Source organism: Ananas comosus, linkage group 15 (genome assembly GCF_001540865.1).
Source record: "Ananas comosus cultivar F153 linkage group 15, ASM154086v1, whole genome shotgun sequence".
Classification (NCBI taxonomy): Eukaryota; Viridiplantae; Streptophyta; class Magnoliopsida; order Poales; family Bromeliaceae; genus Ananas; species Ananas comosus.
In genome coordinates, this window is record NC_033635.1 from 1,709,844 (window position 1) to 1,727,957 (window position 18,114).

Sequence of the window (18,114 nt, forward strand, 5' to 3'; positions counted from 1 at the left end):
ATTAGTCTTTGGATCAACTCTTTTTACTATTTCTAACCATTGGATTAAATACTATAACCCAATGGGGACCCCTCAACCCTAGGGGACCACTCAACTCTAACTGACTAATATCATCCTGACCCTACAATTTTTTATCCAAGGGTTAAAAACTTGATAGCAAAAAGAACGTTTTACTATTAATAATATTCCAGCCTAATTATATTTTATATATATATATAGAGAGAGAGAGAGAGAGAGAGAGAGAGTTGGACTGGGCTACTATTAGTAGCAAAATCTCATTGTTGCTACCAGCTTTTTAGCCTTTGGATCAATTCTTTTCATTATTTCTAACCATTGGATTAAATACTATAACCCAGTGGGGACCACTCAACCCTAGGGGACCACTCAACTCTAATTGACTAATATCATCCTGACCCTACAATTTTTCATCCAAGGGTTAAAAACTTGATAGCAAAAAGAGCGTTTTACTATTAATAGTATTCCAGCCTAATTCTATATATATATATATATATATTGTACTGACAATGACTTTTTTTAAAAAAAATANATTTACTAATTTCGCCTATTAGGCGATGAATTTTTTTTTTTTTCTTTTTTTTTTTTTCTTTTTCTTGAGATACTACCCGTAATCTAAGAAGTTAGAGGAATAACCATTAAATAAAAAAAATTTTTTTCAGTAACAGTCATGTTATATATATATATATATATATCTTAATCCGACCTTATGATAATTATCATTTTGCGAGAAAAACGATAGTTCAAAAATTGGGAACCTACTTTTTAAGTAAATAAATTTAGTTATACGGAATGAGCCAGCAAGGCCTCATAAAATGACAAAAACCATCGGAAGAAAAAGAAGGTTAAAAGAAAGCAAATCCAAAAGAAAAGAAGAAGAAAAGGAAACAAAAAAAATTCATAAGCGTCACCCAGCTTTACAATACTCAGTCTACTCCGTTATCAGCGTGTCAATACGTTAAGCAATTCAAATAGCGTAGGTAGATAGATTTTTAAAAATATTATTTCTTTCACACTAGGTCATCCACTACGTTGCTGCCATTAGGATCTTTGAGCGTCCATCTGAATACCCTTTCGTTGCAACCCCTCCCAAATGATTTTGACATCTTTAGTAAAGGAAAGAACGTAAAATTCTTTGAGGTTCAAAATAAATAAAAATTTACTAACAACATATCCCACCAACAGATAATTCAATGTCTCAAAAACAACGCCACACATTACATACTAAAGGCTCCTCAACCATTTCCTTTTTAGAAGGTTATTTACAGTAGGCAATTTAGCGCGAACCAAATAAAAATTTAAACTTCAGTTGAAATTTTGAATCTCCAACTGATCTGCATCAGGGCATTATAGAGTTCTTTTTGACTTAGTAAAATGGAGGAGAAAAATAAGCAACATCTTTCCACTTTTTTAAGAACAAAACCTTTATTATTCTATAGCATGTAGACAAAAAAAGTGGTAGTTAAAAGTGTACATCCTCCACTTATGCATGGATACTGATTCTACTTTTGTCAACAATCAAACACCAACGCGAGAAAATATTAGATAGAACCAGTCTGCCATGTCATTTGTGGAATAAACCAATCAAACCTTGCAGCCCTCACTCCTGTCTATATATATATGTACTTTTCTACAGAATATATATATATANATTTATTATAAAACGTACTGTATTAATACTATATTACAAAAAATATTAAATCAAACAATTTTCTAACCTATAGGATCAAAACAAACTTTTTAAGTTATTTTTACATATAATATATCTATTTGAGAGTGCTTTATTCTTTTTCTTTTTTTTTTCTTTTTGTAAAGATCATATTGTTTTCAAAAAATATTACTTGTATTACTTGATACTTATATATACAATATAACTTAAAAAGTTTGTTTTGATCCTATAGGTTAGAAAATTGTTTGATTTAATATTTTTTGTAATATAGTATTAATACAGTACGTTTTATAATAAATTTTTTTTGGTAATTCTTTTTCTTTTGGCAGAAGTTCTAAACTAAAATTTCTAACTTTTCATTACTACACAAGTTTCAAAACTTTTTATAATTTAATTTATTCAAAAATAATAATTTTAAGTAAAAATAACATTAGAAGTTTAGCCGCATAAAGCAATAAATGAACAACACATTACTTGTTGCCCCTGGAGAGAGAGAGAGAGAGAGAGAGAGAGAGAGAGAGAGAGAGAGAGAGAGTACCGTAGGTTCATAAAGGAGTGTTACAAGAAATAATTCTTCTATCCATAGCTTCATGCACTCTTATATACGTATATATATTGGTGTATTTTGATTGGGTGGTCTACGAGTGACCTGGTAGACCGCATATATCAACACCGTGCTACAGTGCCCAACAGGTAGAGTGTCACACCGTTATACTGAAACACCACCTAGCCCACCAGAAGCTTTCTAGACGGAAACCGTTCCTGGACCGAGATCCACCGGATCATCCGTAGACCGCCTCATAATCCATATTTCTCATCAATCCTCGCCACTCAATTAGCGGTTCACGGACGACGTGGTGAACCTAGTCCATAGAATAGTTTCTCGCGTCCCTTTAAACGCACTTCACCGAGCTCTTTAGCCTTTATGCGACGTTCTCCTAACAGAGGAGGGGAGAAAGGGAGAGAGAGGGAGAGAGAGAGAGAGAAACCGTTCTCGTTCTCTTGGAAGCTTCGATAACCCCATCCATGGCGCCGTATCCTCGGCTGCTCTATCCATGGCCGAGCAATGCCACGGAGTGCTCATCCGACTGCTCGCCCTCGTGCGCTTTCTATGGTCTCTGCTCCTCTCCTCCCCACTCCTCTCACCCTCCCCCTCCTCTTCCTCCTCCTCCTTCTCCTCCTCCTCCTCCTCCTCATCCTCACCACCCCGCCACCTCCAACACCACCACCCACCGCCACCATCGCCTCCTCTCCCTCTCCCTCTCCCTCTCCGTCTCCGCCGCCTCCTTCTCCGCCCTCTTCCTCCTCCTCCTCGCCTGCTGCGTCGCCTCCCGCCTCCTCCGCGGGCGACGCCGCCGATCCGCCGCCGCCGCCGCCGGAGAAGGAGACGGCGATTTCTACGAGGCGGACCACCACGTGTGGTACATACGCACCGTGGGGCTCGACGAGCCCACGATCGAGGCCATCGCCGCGTGGACCTACAAGGCCGGGGACGCCGGGCCCCTCGGCCGCGCCGCCCGGGAGTGCGCCGTGTGCCTCGGCGAGTTCCGGGACGGGGAGCTCCTCCGCCTCCTCCCCAAGTGCGCCCACGCGTTCCACCTCCCCTGCATCGACACCTGGCTCCGCGCACACGTCAATTGCCCCCTATGCCGCGCCCCGATCGTCGCCCCGCCCACCGCCATTGATGCGGCGCCTCCTCCCCCTCCTTCGTCTTCGTCGCCCTTGCCCTCTTCGTTGTCTCCTCTGATTGAGCTGACCAATCGGGAGGAGCCCGATTTGGGCTCTTCTGCCCTAATAGAGATTGCCCAAATCGATGTAGGCCAAATAGGGAATGGGGAGGTCGAAAACAACGGAGTAATCGCACCAGTGTCCTTCTCTTCTTCTTCTTCTTCTTCTTCTTCCCTGGGTAGTTCTCAAGTGAGGCTCCAACTGCTTCACCGATCGAGGTCTATGGACTGGTCGTCACATACTTCTCTCATTGTCCCGGTGGAGTTGGAGGAGAAAAGTGTAGAGGAGAGTAAACAACATAAGCTCGAAGAGGAGTATGGTTCTAAGAGCAGGGGAAAACAAGGAAGTGCTTCAAAGGGAGTTTCCCGGCTGCAGAAGAGTCCTCTAGATGTGGAATGTATTAAGATGGAAAGGTCTCTGTCAAGTAGTAGCAGTTCAAGGCTGCTTTTGTCGCGGCACGGACGGGCACGGAGCTCAGTTCTACCATTGTGAAGAACTATGAGGAGAAATAGGGTGCTTTCATGGTGAGAGTTTTGCTTCCAAGTTTCGGACTGTTTAGCTCTACATATACCGCTGGTACAAATACATATATAGCTAGAAAGATAAGAAAGGTAATATCCCTACATGCTTCGTATATTTGACAGATTGAAGTTATAGATTATAGATAGTAAGAGATGCTTTGGTTTGGTATAGCAGCTTGATAAATGAATGGTCTAGTTAATCCGGCTTTAGTTATAAGTGCCGGAATTGTAAATAGTGATGTTGAAGGAGGTTTTCAGTATTGATGCCCCTCCCCTACATCCCTTTTGGAGTGATACACATTAATTAAGAGCATTTGTTGACTGCATTGCTTAATTGTCTTGCAATAATTTTGTGGGGGAATTTACTTAGGTAACATGATTAAGCTAATTTTTTAGTCCATTTGATTAATGGTGCTATTCCTCTCCTGTAGTTTTTGGCAAAATACCAATTAGCTTTAGGTAAGTCACTTATATTATGCTCTCTTGGCTTGTCATATGAATGTATGCATATATAAGGACAACTTAAATAATAGGATTGTTAACGTCATACTAGCTTTGTATCCAATATATAGCTTTTAAAGCTTTTAACATCAAATGCTATATAGTAGCTAAAATATACTTCTCTAAACCATATATATGGTAGTATGCTTGGAAAAATAGTAGTAACTTAAGTTAACATACAAATACTGGTTGTGATAATAGAGGCATAAAGAGGAAAAGTTACTTGTAAGTTTAAATGCCCTATACTAGCCTCTACAGAAATTTATTAGCAAGTTAGCTTTACCAGAGCTCATTAGGGAGCTAGCTTTCATATCGTCTAACTTATCATTACATAGCTCAGTTCTACTACTATGCCCTTAAACAACATTTAGGCTTCGTTTGGGATTGCGGGGAGTTTGCGTTACGTGCGGTGAGAAACGACGATAGAAAAATACACCGTTTGTTTCCGTACGTAATATTGCGTTCCGCGTATTGCGGTTAGTCGGTTACGATATATTTTTTGCAGTCCCATCGGAGAACGCAGAAGCATATCCCTATATGCTTTTTCTCAGCTCCATTCTATCTAATAGCGTTAGATCCGCCTCAATACCAAACTAAGCCTTAGAAGCATCTATGCCGTTGAAAATGTGATAATGTCTGATTCCACTGGCCAAAGATCAAAATTTGTTTTATATCATTTGGAAAAATATCGTTTGTATATCTATTGACTCTCTTTCTGGAAGTATAAGTTTGATAAGGATCCAATCCTGTGTATCATGCTAACCCAATACATGCGATTCTTACTTTATGGAGTGAAATTAAAGGAATCATTCCTCAAAACTAAAGATCCTTGCACTAATCAAATAGCAATGTTGTCCAATAATATTTACTCCAACGGTCAATAAAGAGGAGTGTTTTATGGCCGTTCAGCTTCTAGGATACATGAGATTTTTGGATGTGTAAATGCAAATTCTAGACTTTTTGGACAGGTATACATGCAACGTTTAATCTTTGAAAGCAAATATGCTCCTTTTGACTATAAATAACCTATATCTATATGACATGGGTATAGTTCTTTTGTATTGTAACTTTGTTTATTCATGAAATCCATTGAAAATGGGAGCGGAGGAAACAATTTCAGTTGAGAAAAATAGTCTTTCATTTCCTTTTTTTTCTTTGTTGAATGCTGCTCTTTACACAGCAATCACTGTGAACTGGACAACTGTGTCAGCTTCCTGATCACTAGACCATAGATGTCCACACAAAGCTGTGAAAATTTTCTTGCCTGACTATCCGTTCGTAACTACAAGGTGCTACTCACACAGCTATGAAAATTTTCTTGCTTGACCTTTTGTTCTTACTTATTTTGTGCTAGTCCAGTCTCTTATTCTTTTCTTCTTTTTCTGCAGACTTCTCAGTTCATTGGTGTAGGTTGTCTTGCTGATTGCTGATTGCTGATTGCACACTTCTTGTGGTAAATGATTTAAGCAAGACAATTTACGAGTGCCAAACTTATTTCCTTTCTCATAACACTCTAATGAGGAACATTATTTGAAAATCAGGTCTTGTTTGTGTACTTCAGTCCGAAAAGGAGTTATGACTTCCTTTATAAAATAGATACACATAATTGGTTCTTATTCTTTCCATTATATGACTATCAACATGGGATTCGTCTTTCACCATAAGAATCATCAAATAGTTTTTAGCTAAATTAGATAGAAAGAACCAGAAATAACTGAGAATAAGAAATAGCTGACAACCATGTTTGATAATGCTGATACCTAACAACTAAATGGGATGGAAAGATAAGGTATCTTCAATTCATTCATCACCGAAGAGTTTCGGTGTAGTAGTTTTGACATAATGTTGCATATGACTCATTATTTATGTTCTTTGTTAGATACTGCTACATTTGCAATCAGCACTAATTATTTATAACATATTTTCATCTAGTGACAAATTGTATTGTTTTTACTGTCTATCCACTTGAGGTTGTGTTCATTTTTATCAATTGGAAATGTCCCTCAAGAGTTGTCTGGACACCTAAATATGCAGTTTTGAATCTTTGACTTAAGGTAGATTTGATTCAGAAAAGGCTTTCATGTTTGTTTATTCTTAACATTTTCAGTTATCTACTGACTTGGCTTATTTGTAGATCTTTCTGTTTTCACAATTGTCCTTCTATCTCTAATACTATTATCCTGCCAATGTCTCTATATCATGTACTCGGGGCATTGAAATGTATTCAGAATGTGCTAATTTGTGCACTGTTCATGACATAGTTATGCAACCAAGTGATATCAATAGGACAATTTTTATACACTATGTTATGTGCATAAGACAATTTGTACACTACATTAAGGATATCTCTAATGCTTATATGATGATTTCAATTATCTGCTTCATGTATTGAGGGCATTGATATAATGAGAATGCGATAATTTGTCTACTGTTCATGAGAAAGTAATGTGACAATTTATACACTATATTTTGTGAATATGACAATTTGTACACTATATTATGTGGAATTATTGCCTGGACCTGGTCTACAGTCCATGTTAGGCAGAATTTTGGTTATTGAGAGAGCATGTAGAAACAAGAGAGCACTTAATTAATGGCTATGTTTTACAGTTTTACTTGTCTGATTTGTTAGGGATATTCTCAAGCAGTGTCCTATCAGATCAATTTCAGATCAAGTTGGTGGGTACCTTGATCCACGGATGTCCTGGTAGATCAGTTTATGCATCAGCTCTGCCATGTGCATCATAGGTGAGGCATGAATGGAATTTAACAGTGGAAAATAACGTGAAATTTTAACCCAAATATCTTTATGTTAGGGATTTTAACCGGTGACCTCATGTGATGAGAGGCGGGTTTACGGTCGGCTTTAATACCATATTACCCAAGATCACTAAGCAGATTGGAAATAACTAGGAATATTCTTAATATTACTGGCCCAATCACCCATAAGCGAAGGAAATCTATGCACTGACAAGCACTTGTCATCTTTTAGCTTTAGCCTGATGGGAGTCCAGACAATCAAGTCTCAAATTGCAGTGGATCTTCTGTTGCTCATTTTGGTCTATAGCATTATTATGATGCCTACATCCAACAGAATAATTGCACCAAAGCAATCAGCTATAGCATTTTGGGACCTGAAACCCTGCCCTTTGTTGAATAGACATGGTCAGAGTAACAGTGGACTAGTGTTATTTAATTTATCCTCTGCTTCCTTTCTTTCCATCTGTTCATGCAAAATAGTATGTTCAAGCACTGTTTTTAACTTTAATGTATCACATGATAGGAATCAGAGTACTGCTACATGACCCCAACAATATGTTATTACACATGATGTGAAGATTTTTGTTGTCATGCACGCAATCTAAAAATATCATATATTTTTGTCATTGACAACTTTCTAAAAAACCTAAGGCATTTTCGTAGAAATTTTCTTTTCTTCTCTTTTCCATCCGTCTATTATTACGAGTCCCTGTATTGAAAGACCCGCAAACACAAATTGTCCATTGAGTGAATGGTCATTCAATATTCTCCAACATCTGCTCCTATTTTCCTTGTTTCACTGTTGCTTTTCCTTGTGAATGGTCATAAATAACTGCAACCACTCAGAATTATGCATATTCAACTGAAAGATTCTCTTGTAACTTATTCTGCCCACTTCTTGTTCTTTTTCTCTTTCTAGTCTTTTGCTTTTCCTACTAGAACAAAACCTCTCTTTGAATTGAGAGAAGCTTCTGCTTCACCAACTAGATGCTTCTTTGGGTTCCAATGCATTACCTACTTAGAAAATAATACATCTCACCTGTGCCATGTTGTTACCTATTAGACTAAGCTCTTTAAATATTTTCTTAGCCTTATGGTGGTAGTTGGCAATTGACCATTACCATTTTAGTTTATCTGGGAAAAGATATTATTTAATAATAATTTCAAACAATAGAAAATTTAACTCTTTTTTTTCCTGCTTGGTCTTAAGCAAATTAAGAGAGAATGAACAGTGAAGTGTTACAAGAAATTACAATGTTTATAACAGTGTGCACATTATGTTCAGTTGTCAAAACCATTTTCTCCTACTGAGATCAATCATCTCATATGTGGAATATACTATTCTAAATTCACGGCGTTGAGACCTTACAGGGCACTGGAAGCAGTTTCCTACATTTCAATTCCAGAAGAATATATAATCCACACAAGTTATCACTCAGTAACTTGTTTCTGACATCGAAACAGGTCTTTGATCAATGGATTCTAGAAATAGAAACCCATTTCTTATCTTAGAGAGCCTGTTTTATTTTTGCTGAAATGGATCTCCAGAGATTCTGATGCCAAACCTTTCAGGGCCATCATGATCAGCTATAAATCGTGCACACACTTAATCTCACACACGAGACCTCCACAATGCTTGTAACTCGAAATCACTCTAAATGCTGGGAATTTATTTACTAAACTTAGCGTCCTCTTCAATCCTCCCTATCATCTGATACACAGTTGTTGCAATCTCATCCACAGAAGTAAAATGGCAATCATCCGCTACCTGCCAAATAAAAGACAAAGAGATGCATTAGCTTTGCAATTTCACAATACCAAAACGTTGGTAAGGGGGGAAAAAATGTCACCTCCATTGTATTATACCTTAAGGCTAAATGAGTAGAGAACCATGTCATCCACAGTGGTCACATTCAGATGCAGCGGTATGAACCGGAGATTTTGCAACCCTGCCACCATCTTCAGAAGCTGTTTTGGCTGCCGCTTCGACAGAACCTTGAGATTGACATGGCTCTCGACCACCGTCACCTCAATGTCAGCTACTGCTGATTGGTTGTCAGTAACCGTTCCGCTGTTGCTGCCGCCGCCGCCGCCTCTGCCAGAGAAGCTCGAGTACTGGGGAAAGGCAAAGAAGTTGGCGAAGGGAGAAGCGAGACTGGTCGAATCAGTCTGCACTTGCTTTAGCCTCTTTTGGACTTCGAGGGACTGGAGAAGTTGCTCGAGCTCCTTCACGTAATTTATCGCGCCACCGACAATTGATGCTTGATCACCCTATACTCCAAGGACAGAAAGATAAGCTCTGATGGACTTGGATGCTTTAGTATTTACATCATTCGAAAAATGTTTATGACACAACTAAAACGACGAGATGAATATATGTACCCTCTGGACATAGGAGGGGGGCATAAGTGACCGGAGAATGGCCAGGTACTCGTTCATTTGCCGACGGCGGTTGCGCTCGACAGCAATGTGGGTCATCCTCTGGCTCTCCACCTCCTCCATATTCTTAACACTCCTCGTCCGCCGCCTCTTCCTCCGTCCATCCACAGCCTTCATAGCCTCCTCCCCCTCCGCCTCCACCGCCACGCCCCAAACTTCAGCCGACGAGGAGTTAATCTCCCACTCATCTAGATTTTGCACAAGAGAAGAAGATGAAGGGTTCCAGTTCTCACCAACCCAACCACCCATCTCACATTCTGACATTTCCATCTCCTCCACCACCACCATATTGGCTAAGTCATTGCCCCATATTCCTCCCATATTGGTGTATAATTCCTTACAATTGTAACCAAATATGTCTTGTGGGAACACCACGGCTTCTAATGCCATCTCTCTCTCTCTCTCTCTCTCTCTCTCTCTCTCTCTCTCTCTCTCTCTCTCAATCTTTGAAGCTAAATAGTGGCACAAGAAGAAGCATACCCAACTTATAGCTTTTCTCCCAATGGGGAAGAGGGTGGGCTTTTTAAAGGCAACAAAAGGGAGCAGAGAGAAACAAGCAGAGGCCACGTGAGAGCAAGGGAGGGGGGAAGACACTCTGTGTGATTTTTTTTGTGTTGGGGGAAGTAAAATTGCAAGGCTACAGCAAATATAAACAGGGTATGTATTGGGCAGTGGTGTCTCTTAGACCCTTTTGTTTGATTTGCAAATAATGGGACAGGCATCTGCGAAGATATCGCGTGCACCAAGTGCTCCTGCGAATTCATGTACCGCACTGCTGTCATCTATCTATCTTTCAATCTATCTGGCGTTTTGATCCATGCCGTATAGTAAGTTGCAGTTTTTTCTCTAATTACAAATTGACTGACTGGATTAAACAGAAGTATGTGTTGAAAGATTAGATGACTTTCAAAAGCTAAATGCAAAATTATAAGATATTAGATGTGATCTTTAATCTCTAAGAAGTACGCATTCAAAAGATTGTAGTTTGTGAAAGCCTAGCTATTTGTAAGGAATCAAGTAGCTCCAAAGTCAATAGTGCTGAAAAAAAGACTATTGCTCATCAGATGACAAAAATATTTCACAAAATTATGAGTTATAAGGCTAAGTTAATGGGAGGGTGAGACCCCACCATGCCTTGTTTAAGTGCAAGTTGTGTGATTTTTCCAAATGATCATTTGGATTGTTGGTTTGGTTTTCTCCCTTATGGGCTTGAATTTTCTAATCTTAGTAAATTTGTTGAGAATATTATCTTCGTTCTACTCTTATTAAGTCTCCTACTCAAAGAGGGGAGCTTGTGAATTTGCTACATAGAATCATATAGTACTTCATAGGTTGTACAATCTAATAATTTGGTTGCTGAAATAATTGAGAGCCTTCTCTATCACTACTACAGGAAAAAGGAAAGGATACAATACTCACTAGGTTCTACCTAATAATTTTTATGATAGTGCAACTACAATCTACATGCATGCTGAGTACCAAGTTGAACTGTTGACAAAAGTGATATTATTGTTGATACACTTATCTAGTTTCCAAAACTAATTTCTTTTCCAAAGCCATACCTAACATGGTGTAATGCACCCTATTGATGCCACAATCAAACACAGTGAGAAGGAAATGTTTACTTAAAACCTTGTAAAATAACACATTCTTTTTTCTTTTTTGTGGAAAAAATAAGCACTGTGACAAGATGCGTGCTTATGGAGAACGATCAAGATGGTGATGGCATTACAAAACCACCATTTTGTGATGACGGATTAAACTTCTTAAATCAGCGGCTAAGCACCGGTTTTTTCTTTAAACACACCCCGGCATTCGACAAAATCCAATATTTGGCAGGAGCTGACGTTTTGGAATTTCCTAATTATTTTTTAATATTACTGGGAATTCATGATGGCCACGAGATGTGGCCTTTCTCTTCAAGGCAACACACAAAAGCACATCTAAACACTGCTCTTAATATAAAATTAAAGGCGAAAACCAACTGGCCCCGTCTCTTAATCTTTCTCCCTAATCCTCGTTTACTCGATTCGATTGAAAGATTTGAGCCGCGACTAACAAATTAAGAACAGTGCAAGTTGCTTCCTCCCTTGTCCTCTGTTAACTACAATAAGGCTATTATTGAAAAGTAGCAGAATCAAACTTGTTATCCTAATTAATGTCAACTTAACACCACTGGAAGATACAATTAGTAACTTAAAATAAGTTGATCAAGACAAAAACCTAATCAATCTACTGTGTTACTTAACATGTTGGACTGCACCCTGTCGTCCTTAGCCTGGTCCAATTAGCACAATTGAGTTATTATAAGCTGATTATGTTGCGGTGAAACATCGTCTATAGATTCGGAATATCGCCGATAGATTTGGTGGGATCAGTTGATTACAGAGTCGGATTGAGTTGATCCGGTGACCTGAATCCGGCGAGTCCACATGTGGGGGATGATTCACCCAATTAATTTGGTGTGAACAAGGGCCCCATAATGTGGTCCAGGGTGTACCAAAACGGTAAGGAAAGAATGACTTGGTTCTGATTTCAGTTCAAAGAAATTATTATGTGGACCGTGGTCTATAGACCGCAGGCTCTCCAAAACTCAAGTATACAGGCACTAAAATTTGGATGTAAATGCATGTAAGATTAAATGTTGAACATCGTAGTTCTTATTGCCTAATGTAAGGCTTTATCTTTGAGTTTTGGAGACTCCGGTGTATTGAGCGCGGTCCATGCATTTGTGTTTTTTTTTTTTTTTTTTTTTTTTTTTGGCACTCATTTTGTTGTTCGAATGTTTCTGGAAAAGGCTTTGTTTATTGTATGGGCCGTGGAGAATCAGAAGGGTATCAAATGTGGGGCTTTTGGATAGCCGCGCACGAAATGGTTTGGTTCAGTGCATGGTTTACTCCAGGTGTGAAAACATTGAAGTAACAGCATTTGCAAACTTGTTTGTATTAGGCTACTAATTGTTTTCTTTTTTTTTTTTATAGCATTCTATTGATTGTATGAATCACTTCTCTCAATAAGATTTCCTCCAATGCACCAGCTCAAGCGCGGGGTTGTTTCACATGTCCTGATGTTAGAGTAAGAGATCATGAGAAGCCGATGTTTTAAAACTGTTGGATCATTTGCGCTAATTATTAATTCTAAAAGTTTGAACTGTTAGAAAGATGTGATCAATTTACTAAAGCATACAGACACCACGCACATGGGTTTCAATTGTGATTCAGTCCAACTAGTCTCATGCCACTTTGAATGTTATTCGTCTCAATCCGATCACTCGTTATTTCGAAAGTGACTCGACCCAACTTAACTTCTCGTCATAGAAAAAAATATTAGTTCCTTTAATCCCCAAAACTATCAAAACAAATCAAAGAGTGTTAGATATAAAAACATTAATACCGACGTTCTCTACAACTTAATAACTTTTATGAGCAACAAACAATTATTTCGCATCACGAGCGGCGAAAGTCCGACCAGGTTTTTAACTCAGACAGAACTCAACTTAGACCTTATATGTGGATTCCTTTTGTATAACAAGTTGGCTGTAGGCTTCCTAATTTGAAGAAACGTCTCAAACTAACTATACGGCGCAGAATACTTCTGCGCTTATTCGCAATGGGCTTATGTCCTTTGCCATCTAAGCTAAGACAGCTAGGTGAGACGGATTATCATGTTGTGTCGTTATTTTTGTAAGGTAAACCATGATTCGTCATTATCGCGGTCAGAAAAAAAAAACAAATCCCAATTTTTTTTTGAAAAAAAAAAAGGCAAACTATTCGTTCTGTTTATTTTAAAAAAATAAATTCAGCTAAAAATATAAACTTTAAATATAAAATTTCGAATATCAACTATCAAATATCAAATTTTTAACTAATTAAGCTAAATATATAGTTCGTACTGCGTCTCCTCGATCTGCTTATTGGGTAGGTACAAATACACATGCATGTAGCTTGTTGTCGCTTCCTCCCCTGCAACAGTACTGCTACAGATTCAAGTGCAGAAACTCAGCTTTTTTTTTTCTCCAATAAACCAAACCTGAATTTCAAACGTTTCCCTGGGTTGTGCCAGCTGGCGCAGAATCTAGTATTTCTCGTAGATCGAAGCATTCTTTGCTGACGTGGCAGCCTACGAGTCGATGTGTGTACGGTAAGATAGAGGAAAAATTCTAGAATGTAACGGACATATTGGTGACATGACGTAACAAATCAATCAAATATCTTCATTTAGAAGTATATGTTCCATCATAATTGTAAAAAAATATTTTTATTGTACTTTTGTTTGAAAAGAAGGAATGTGATTGACTTGCTAATTGATGACGTGGTGCAAGTGCGATACTGTAGAATACCTCGAGGTAGAGACCCAATAGATGCCCGAGAAATTATTCCATGGACCGCGGCCTGTAGACCCGGATCGATCTCCTTTAACTCAATTAAAAACGCCCGAACACAAATTTTTTAAAAATTATTACATTTGATCTACAAAAATAATAAGTGATTATGATTACAAAAACCAACGGTGCTAAAATATCTACTACTCGTTATAAAATAAAATTAAAAGTATGATGAGATTCGAACTTAATATTTCAAAATAGTTTACTTACTATTTATGTGGTATTGCACTCTTAAAATTGTAGAACTAATTTTGGTAATTATGGTAGATGCATGTAACGCTGCGATTAAAAGTAATCTAAGCAATAATATGAATACTTTTCCGAGAACAATATGTAACACAGGCCCATTCTTCTCCTGTTCCACCTAACCAAAATCTTTCTCAACAATAAGCAAACAGGTAGGTTCCGACATTCATGCTACTGTAATGGTGCCCGTTTTGTCACATGCATCAAACCTATGTGCCAGGCTCCTCCTAGGGCTAGGGTTTCGAAGATATATATGCCATCAACTGTGACAAAAAAACAGTCATTTTTCCGCATAAAAACACTACTACTGGCATGAGAATCTACCTATGTTATTTTTAAGAGTACTGATGCCAGTAATTAAATTTGGAAGGTGTTTTTAAAAAGGTTGCTTGTATACTGAAAATATTGTATCTGATCAATACATCTTTTAAAACTATGAAGGAACAGTTGATCGGTGTTGTATATAGATACCGAGTAACGGTAGATTCCTGCGTGTTTCAAATTTGTTAATAATAGTAGTTCAATGTTGTATAAAAACAAAAATCTCAGTCCATATATATATAAATTTCACTCTTTATCATGAGTTTTAACTTTTTGGATTGATTTTCAAAATATGAAGGGTCTCCACCACTTTTGATTTTTCTAATTTTGTTTGAGTTGACAAAATCATCAAGAGCTCAAATGCAAATAATCTAGAATATCAAGGACTATATATTAAATTTTCTCTTCTCGAGACCCTAGTTGTCTCATCTCTGTAGCCTAATTCATTTATTCAATGAATGAAGCATGCTATCTATTCTCAAAAAAAAAAAAAAAAAAACATGTTTTTTGGGGCACGAGCCCTTATAACCAGGCCAAATAACCTTGTCGGCAGGAGAATCTAATGAATAGTTTATTTAGGTCCGTACACATGCAATTCTTTTTTATTTTATTTTTTAGGAAAATACACATGCAAATTAAGTAGAAGGGAATTTAATATGTCTCCGAGGGATCAATATTTTGGTGTGATTAGTTGTGGAATAATTTTGAGGTGAGTGCTTTAAATTGAACCCAGTAATTAAATCAAATATATAACAAACCATGTTTCCTCACCACATTCTATATATATATATAAATAGTTGCATATATGCCACAACAAGAGACAAATTTAATTTATGGCTTTGTGTGGTCGTCAACATTTGTTCGTCGTGAACTTTAGGTCGCAATTGCATGATGACATTTTCCACGACCGAGTCTGTGGAATAATATTACAAATTTTAAGCATTTTATTTAAATTAGAAATCAAAGCTTTAGATTGGAAAAAAAAAAAAGTTTCAAAGGTTCGGCCAAGGAAGCATTTCAATAGTTAAATTAAAACTCTAAATTCAATTAGAAAACATGAACATGGCCGAATTCGGGACTGGATTTAGCAGGACAGATTCGAAATGGATTGTGGACATATATATATCTAGCTTCATTCATTTAACGGATTCGGACGAGGACTCCACCAATGTGAAAGAGTCTCAAATGGCCCCAGTGTCTCGTCACGTTTATTTCCTTTTGGACTTAGTTGGGTCGAGCCATGCATTTGGATTCGAACACGTCCCACGGCATGGACACGAGCGCGACAAAGCGACCGAGTCCGAACGAGCGTTAAATTGTCGCGGCGCGTTTGGACGTAGCGCAAATACGACATTTGTCCACATATGAGCCATCCACGTGGCAAGTATGTTGATTATTGGCTCATTGGGCCCCATCTCCACGGTCCAACCTGGAGAACTTTCCATCGATGCATTATTAAGGAGCCTCCGTGCAACCACCACCAAGTATCAGTTTTATTTTTATTCCAGAGTTCAAATTTTTTCTTCTAAAATTTTAAATTTTTTTTAAAAAAATTTGTATCATAAAGCACCTAATAAATTTTAGATGAAGATAAAATTAATACATGGTAGAGAATAGGACACGCTAAATGAGGTGTCACTGGAAAGCTCCACTACAACAGAATTAGATTATAGGGACACATGTTTGAGACACTTTTGAGTAAGTGTCTCATTTATGCTAAAACTTAAAAACACATCTACTAATGCCTAAATATAAAGCCCAATCTAACCAAAAATAAAAGATTGCTCTACTCAATCCACCACACCCAGTCCATTTGGCCCGATTACAAACAGAAAAGAAAAAAAAAAAAAAAATTAATTACCATCTTTTCTTCTCTCTTCACTCAATCCACTGAAATTCTAGATGAAGGGCCTTTACTGTCGTCCTCCTCCGCCACCGCAGCCAACGAGATAGAGTTTCGGCTGTTGCTAAATGCTTAAATAAGTGTTGGTAAATTAGCAGCACTCTTTTAGATTATAGCGACACTCTTTAACTGTCACAATATACCTAGCGACCCCATATATAGCAACACTTTTTAAAAGTGTCGGTAATTTTAGCTAGCAGCACTTTTTTGATATGTACCTACATTTAAAAGTGTCGCTATAGACCGTTTTTGTTGTAGTGCTCCCTGATGAAATTTTATCCACGTACCTTGTCTCGCACTAAACCGCTTTTCCCCGCTAAACAACCAACTCCAACCCCTGTTTTTAGTAGCTTATTGCCTCAGCCCAGTCAGCCCCGTTATCAGTGCACCAGCCAATTAAATTACGTTATCTAAGTTTATTTCCAATCACTACCATCAACTTGGTAGCAATTCTATTTTTCGCGTTTAAAATGATTTTGTGTAGATTTATCAGTTATTAACATATGATGACGAACAAGGTCCAAGCAACATTACTTTCCTCTGAAGTTACAAATTTCTATTTAATGTTTTGAAATTAGCTAGAAAATGGTTTAATATTCTAGCCTATATGCATGTGGTGACTTAAGAACAATATTTTCGAATAGCTTGCTTGTGCATATAGTAACATTATCAAAAAGTTTGGAGGCGTTCACTGCTGACGAATGCATTCGAGCCATTCAATGCAAAAAGCTTAAATACATACATCCAGTTTCTGATAAGCAGCGGAATTGTATATATCCTGTACGAGCGCTCGGCTTGCGTACAACAAGTGCCCAATGTTTGATAACAGGAATATATAATTAAGATCATGCGATGCAGGACGAGTTCACATGAGGATCAGGATATCTATGTATCAAGGACCAGACACACTGAGAGGAAGGGGACAATCTATTTTTAACCTATAGACCCTTCTCTCAGGTCAAAATATTCCACTCACACAAATCATATGCTCCCTTGAATACAACCACTGGATCCTGTTAATTTACGAGCCAATTTTGTACTAGCTAGCTAGTAAAATTTCACACTTTTGTGCACACGTAGTGACATCTAGTGATATAGATATACATGTCTACACTTTCGTGCGTCCCCATATATATATTTTTTCTTTATATTTCCACGAGGTTTTATGTCTTTCATGGCCACAGTAGAATCGTTGCTTTGCCTCTCAAAGTTAGCTTGAATGATATATAAGCGGGAAAAAGAAGATTATGAAGATGCTATTTTAACCTGAGTTCTAAAGCATCATTGATTCTACTATTTAGTGGTAGAAAAAGAATGTATCTAATTCAGACGTACGTGTTTGACAAATTCTCTTTTTTTTTTGTTCTGAAATATTAGTAGGTAGTGCAGCTGCTACTCTAGTCGAGGAGAGAAGCATATTATTGTTGTTAGGGTTGTCGATCTCATGGTTGTAATCGGCTATAAGTTTTGTAGTTCGTCGATTAAAAATTTCATTTTCCGGATTAATTAGTTCATTTGGACGGTTTAATATATATATATGCTTGAGTATTGCTTGTTTGATATAGCTTGTATAAATAAGGTGAGCTTGAAATTAATCCAGTTGGGTTACATATTAGTTTCCGTTTCT

The 18,114-nt window shown here is 37.7% G+C and overlaps 2 protein-coding genes across 4 annotated transcripts; one reads left to right on the forward strand and one right to left on the reverse strand.

Moving 5' to 3' along the window:
- On the forward strand, nt 2,643-7,967 carry LOC109721203 (E3 ubiquitin-protein ligase RING1-like). Of its 3 annotated transcripts, XM_020248663.1 has the most exons (5): nt 2,643-3,936; nt 5,615-5,723; nt 5,823-5,887; nt 7,067-7,182; nt 7,251-7,967. In XM_020248663.1, exon 1 carries the CDS (start codon nt 2,711-2,713, stop codon nt 3,902-3,904), a length of 1,194 nt encoding a protein of 397 aa, XP_020104252.1. In that variant the 5' UTR covers nt 2,643-2,710; the 3' UTR covers nt 3,905-3,936; nt 5,615-5,723; nt 5,823-5,887; nt 7,067-7,182; nt 7,251-7,967. The 3 variants fall into 3 exon arrangements, with proteins under 3 accessions (XP_020104252.1, XP_020104251.1, XP_020104249.1); XM_020248662.1 differs by having other exon boundaries at nt 7,067-7,967; XM_020248660.1 differs by lacking the exons at nt 7,067-7,182; nt 7,251-7,967 and having other exon boundaries at nt 5,823-5,971.
- On the reverse strand, nt 8,434-10,137 carry LOC109721204 (transcription factor bHLH94-like). Its single transcript, XM_020248664.1, has 3 exons — nt 9,577-10,137; nt 9,061-9,465; nt 8,434-8,962 (listed from the first exon to the last, which is right to left on the reverse strand). Exons 1-3 carry the CDS (start codon nt 10,021-10,023, stop codon nt 8,864-8,866), a joined length of 951 nt encoding a protein of 316 aa, XP_020104253.1. The 5' UTR covers nt 10,024-10,137; the 3' UTR covers nt 8,434-8,863.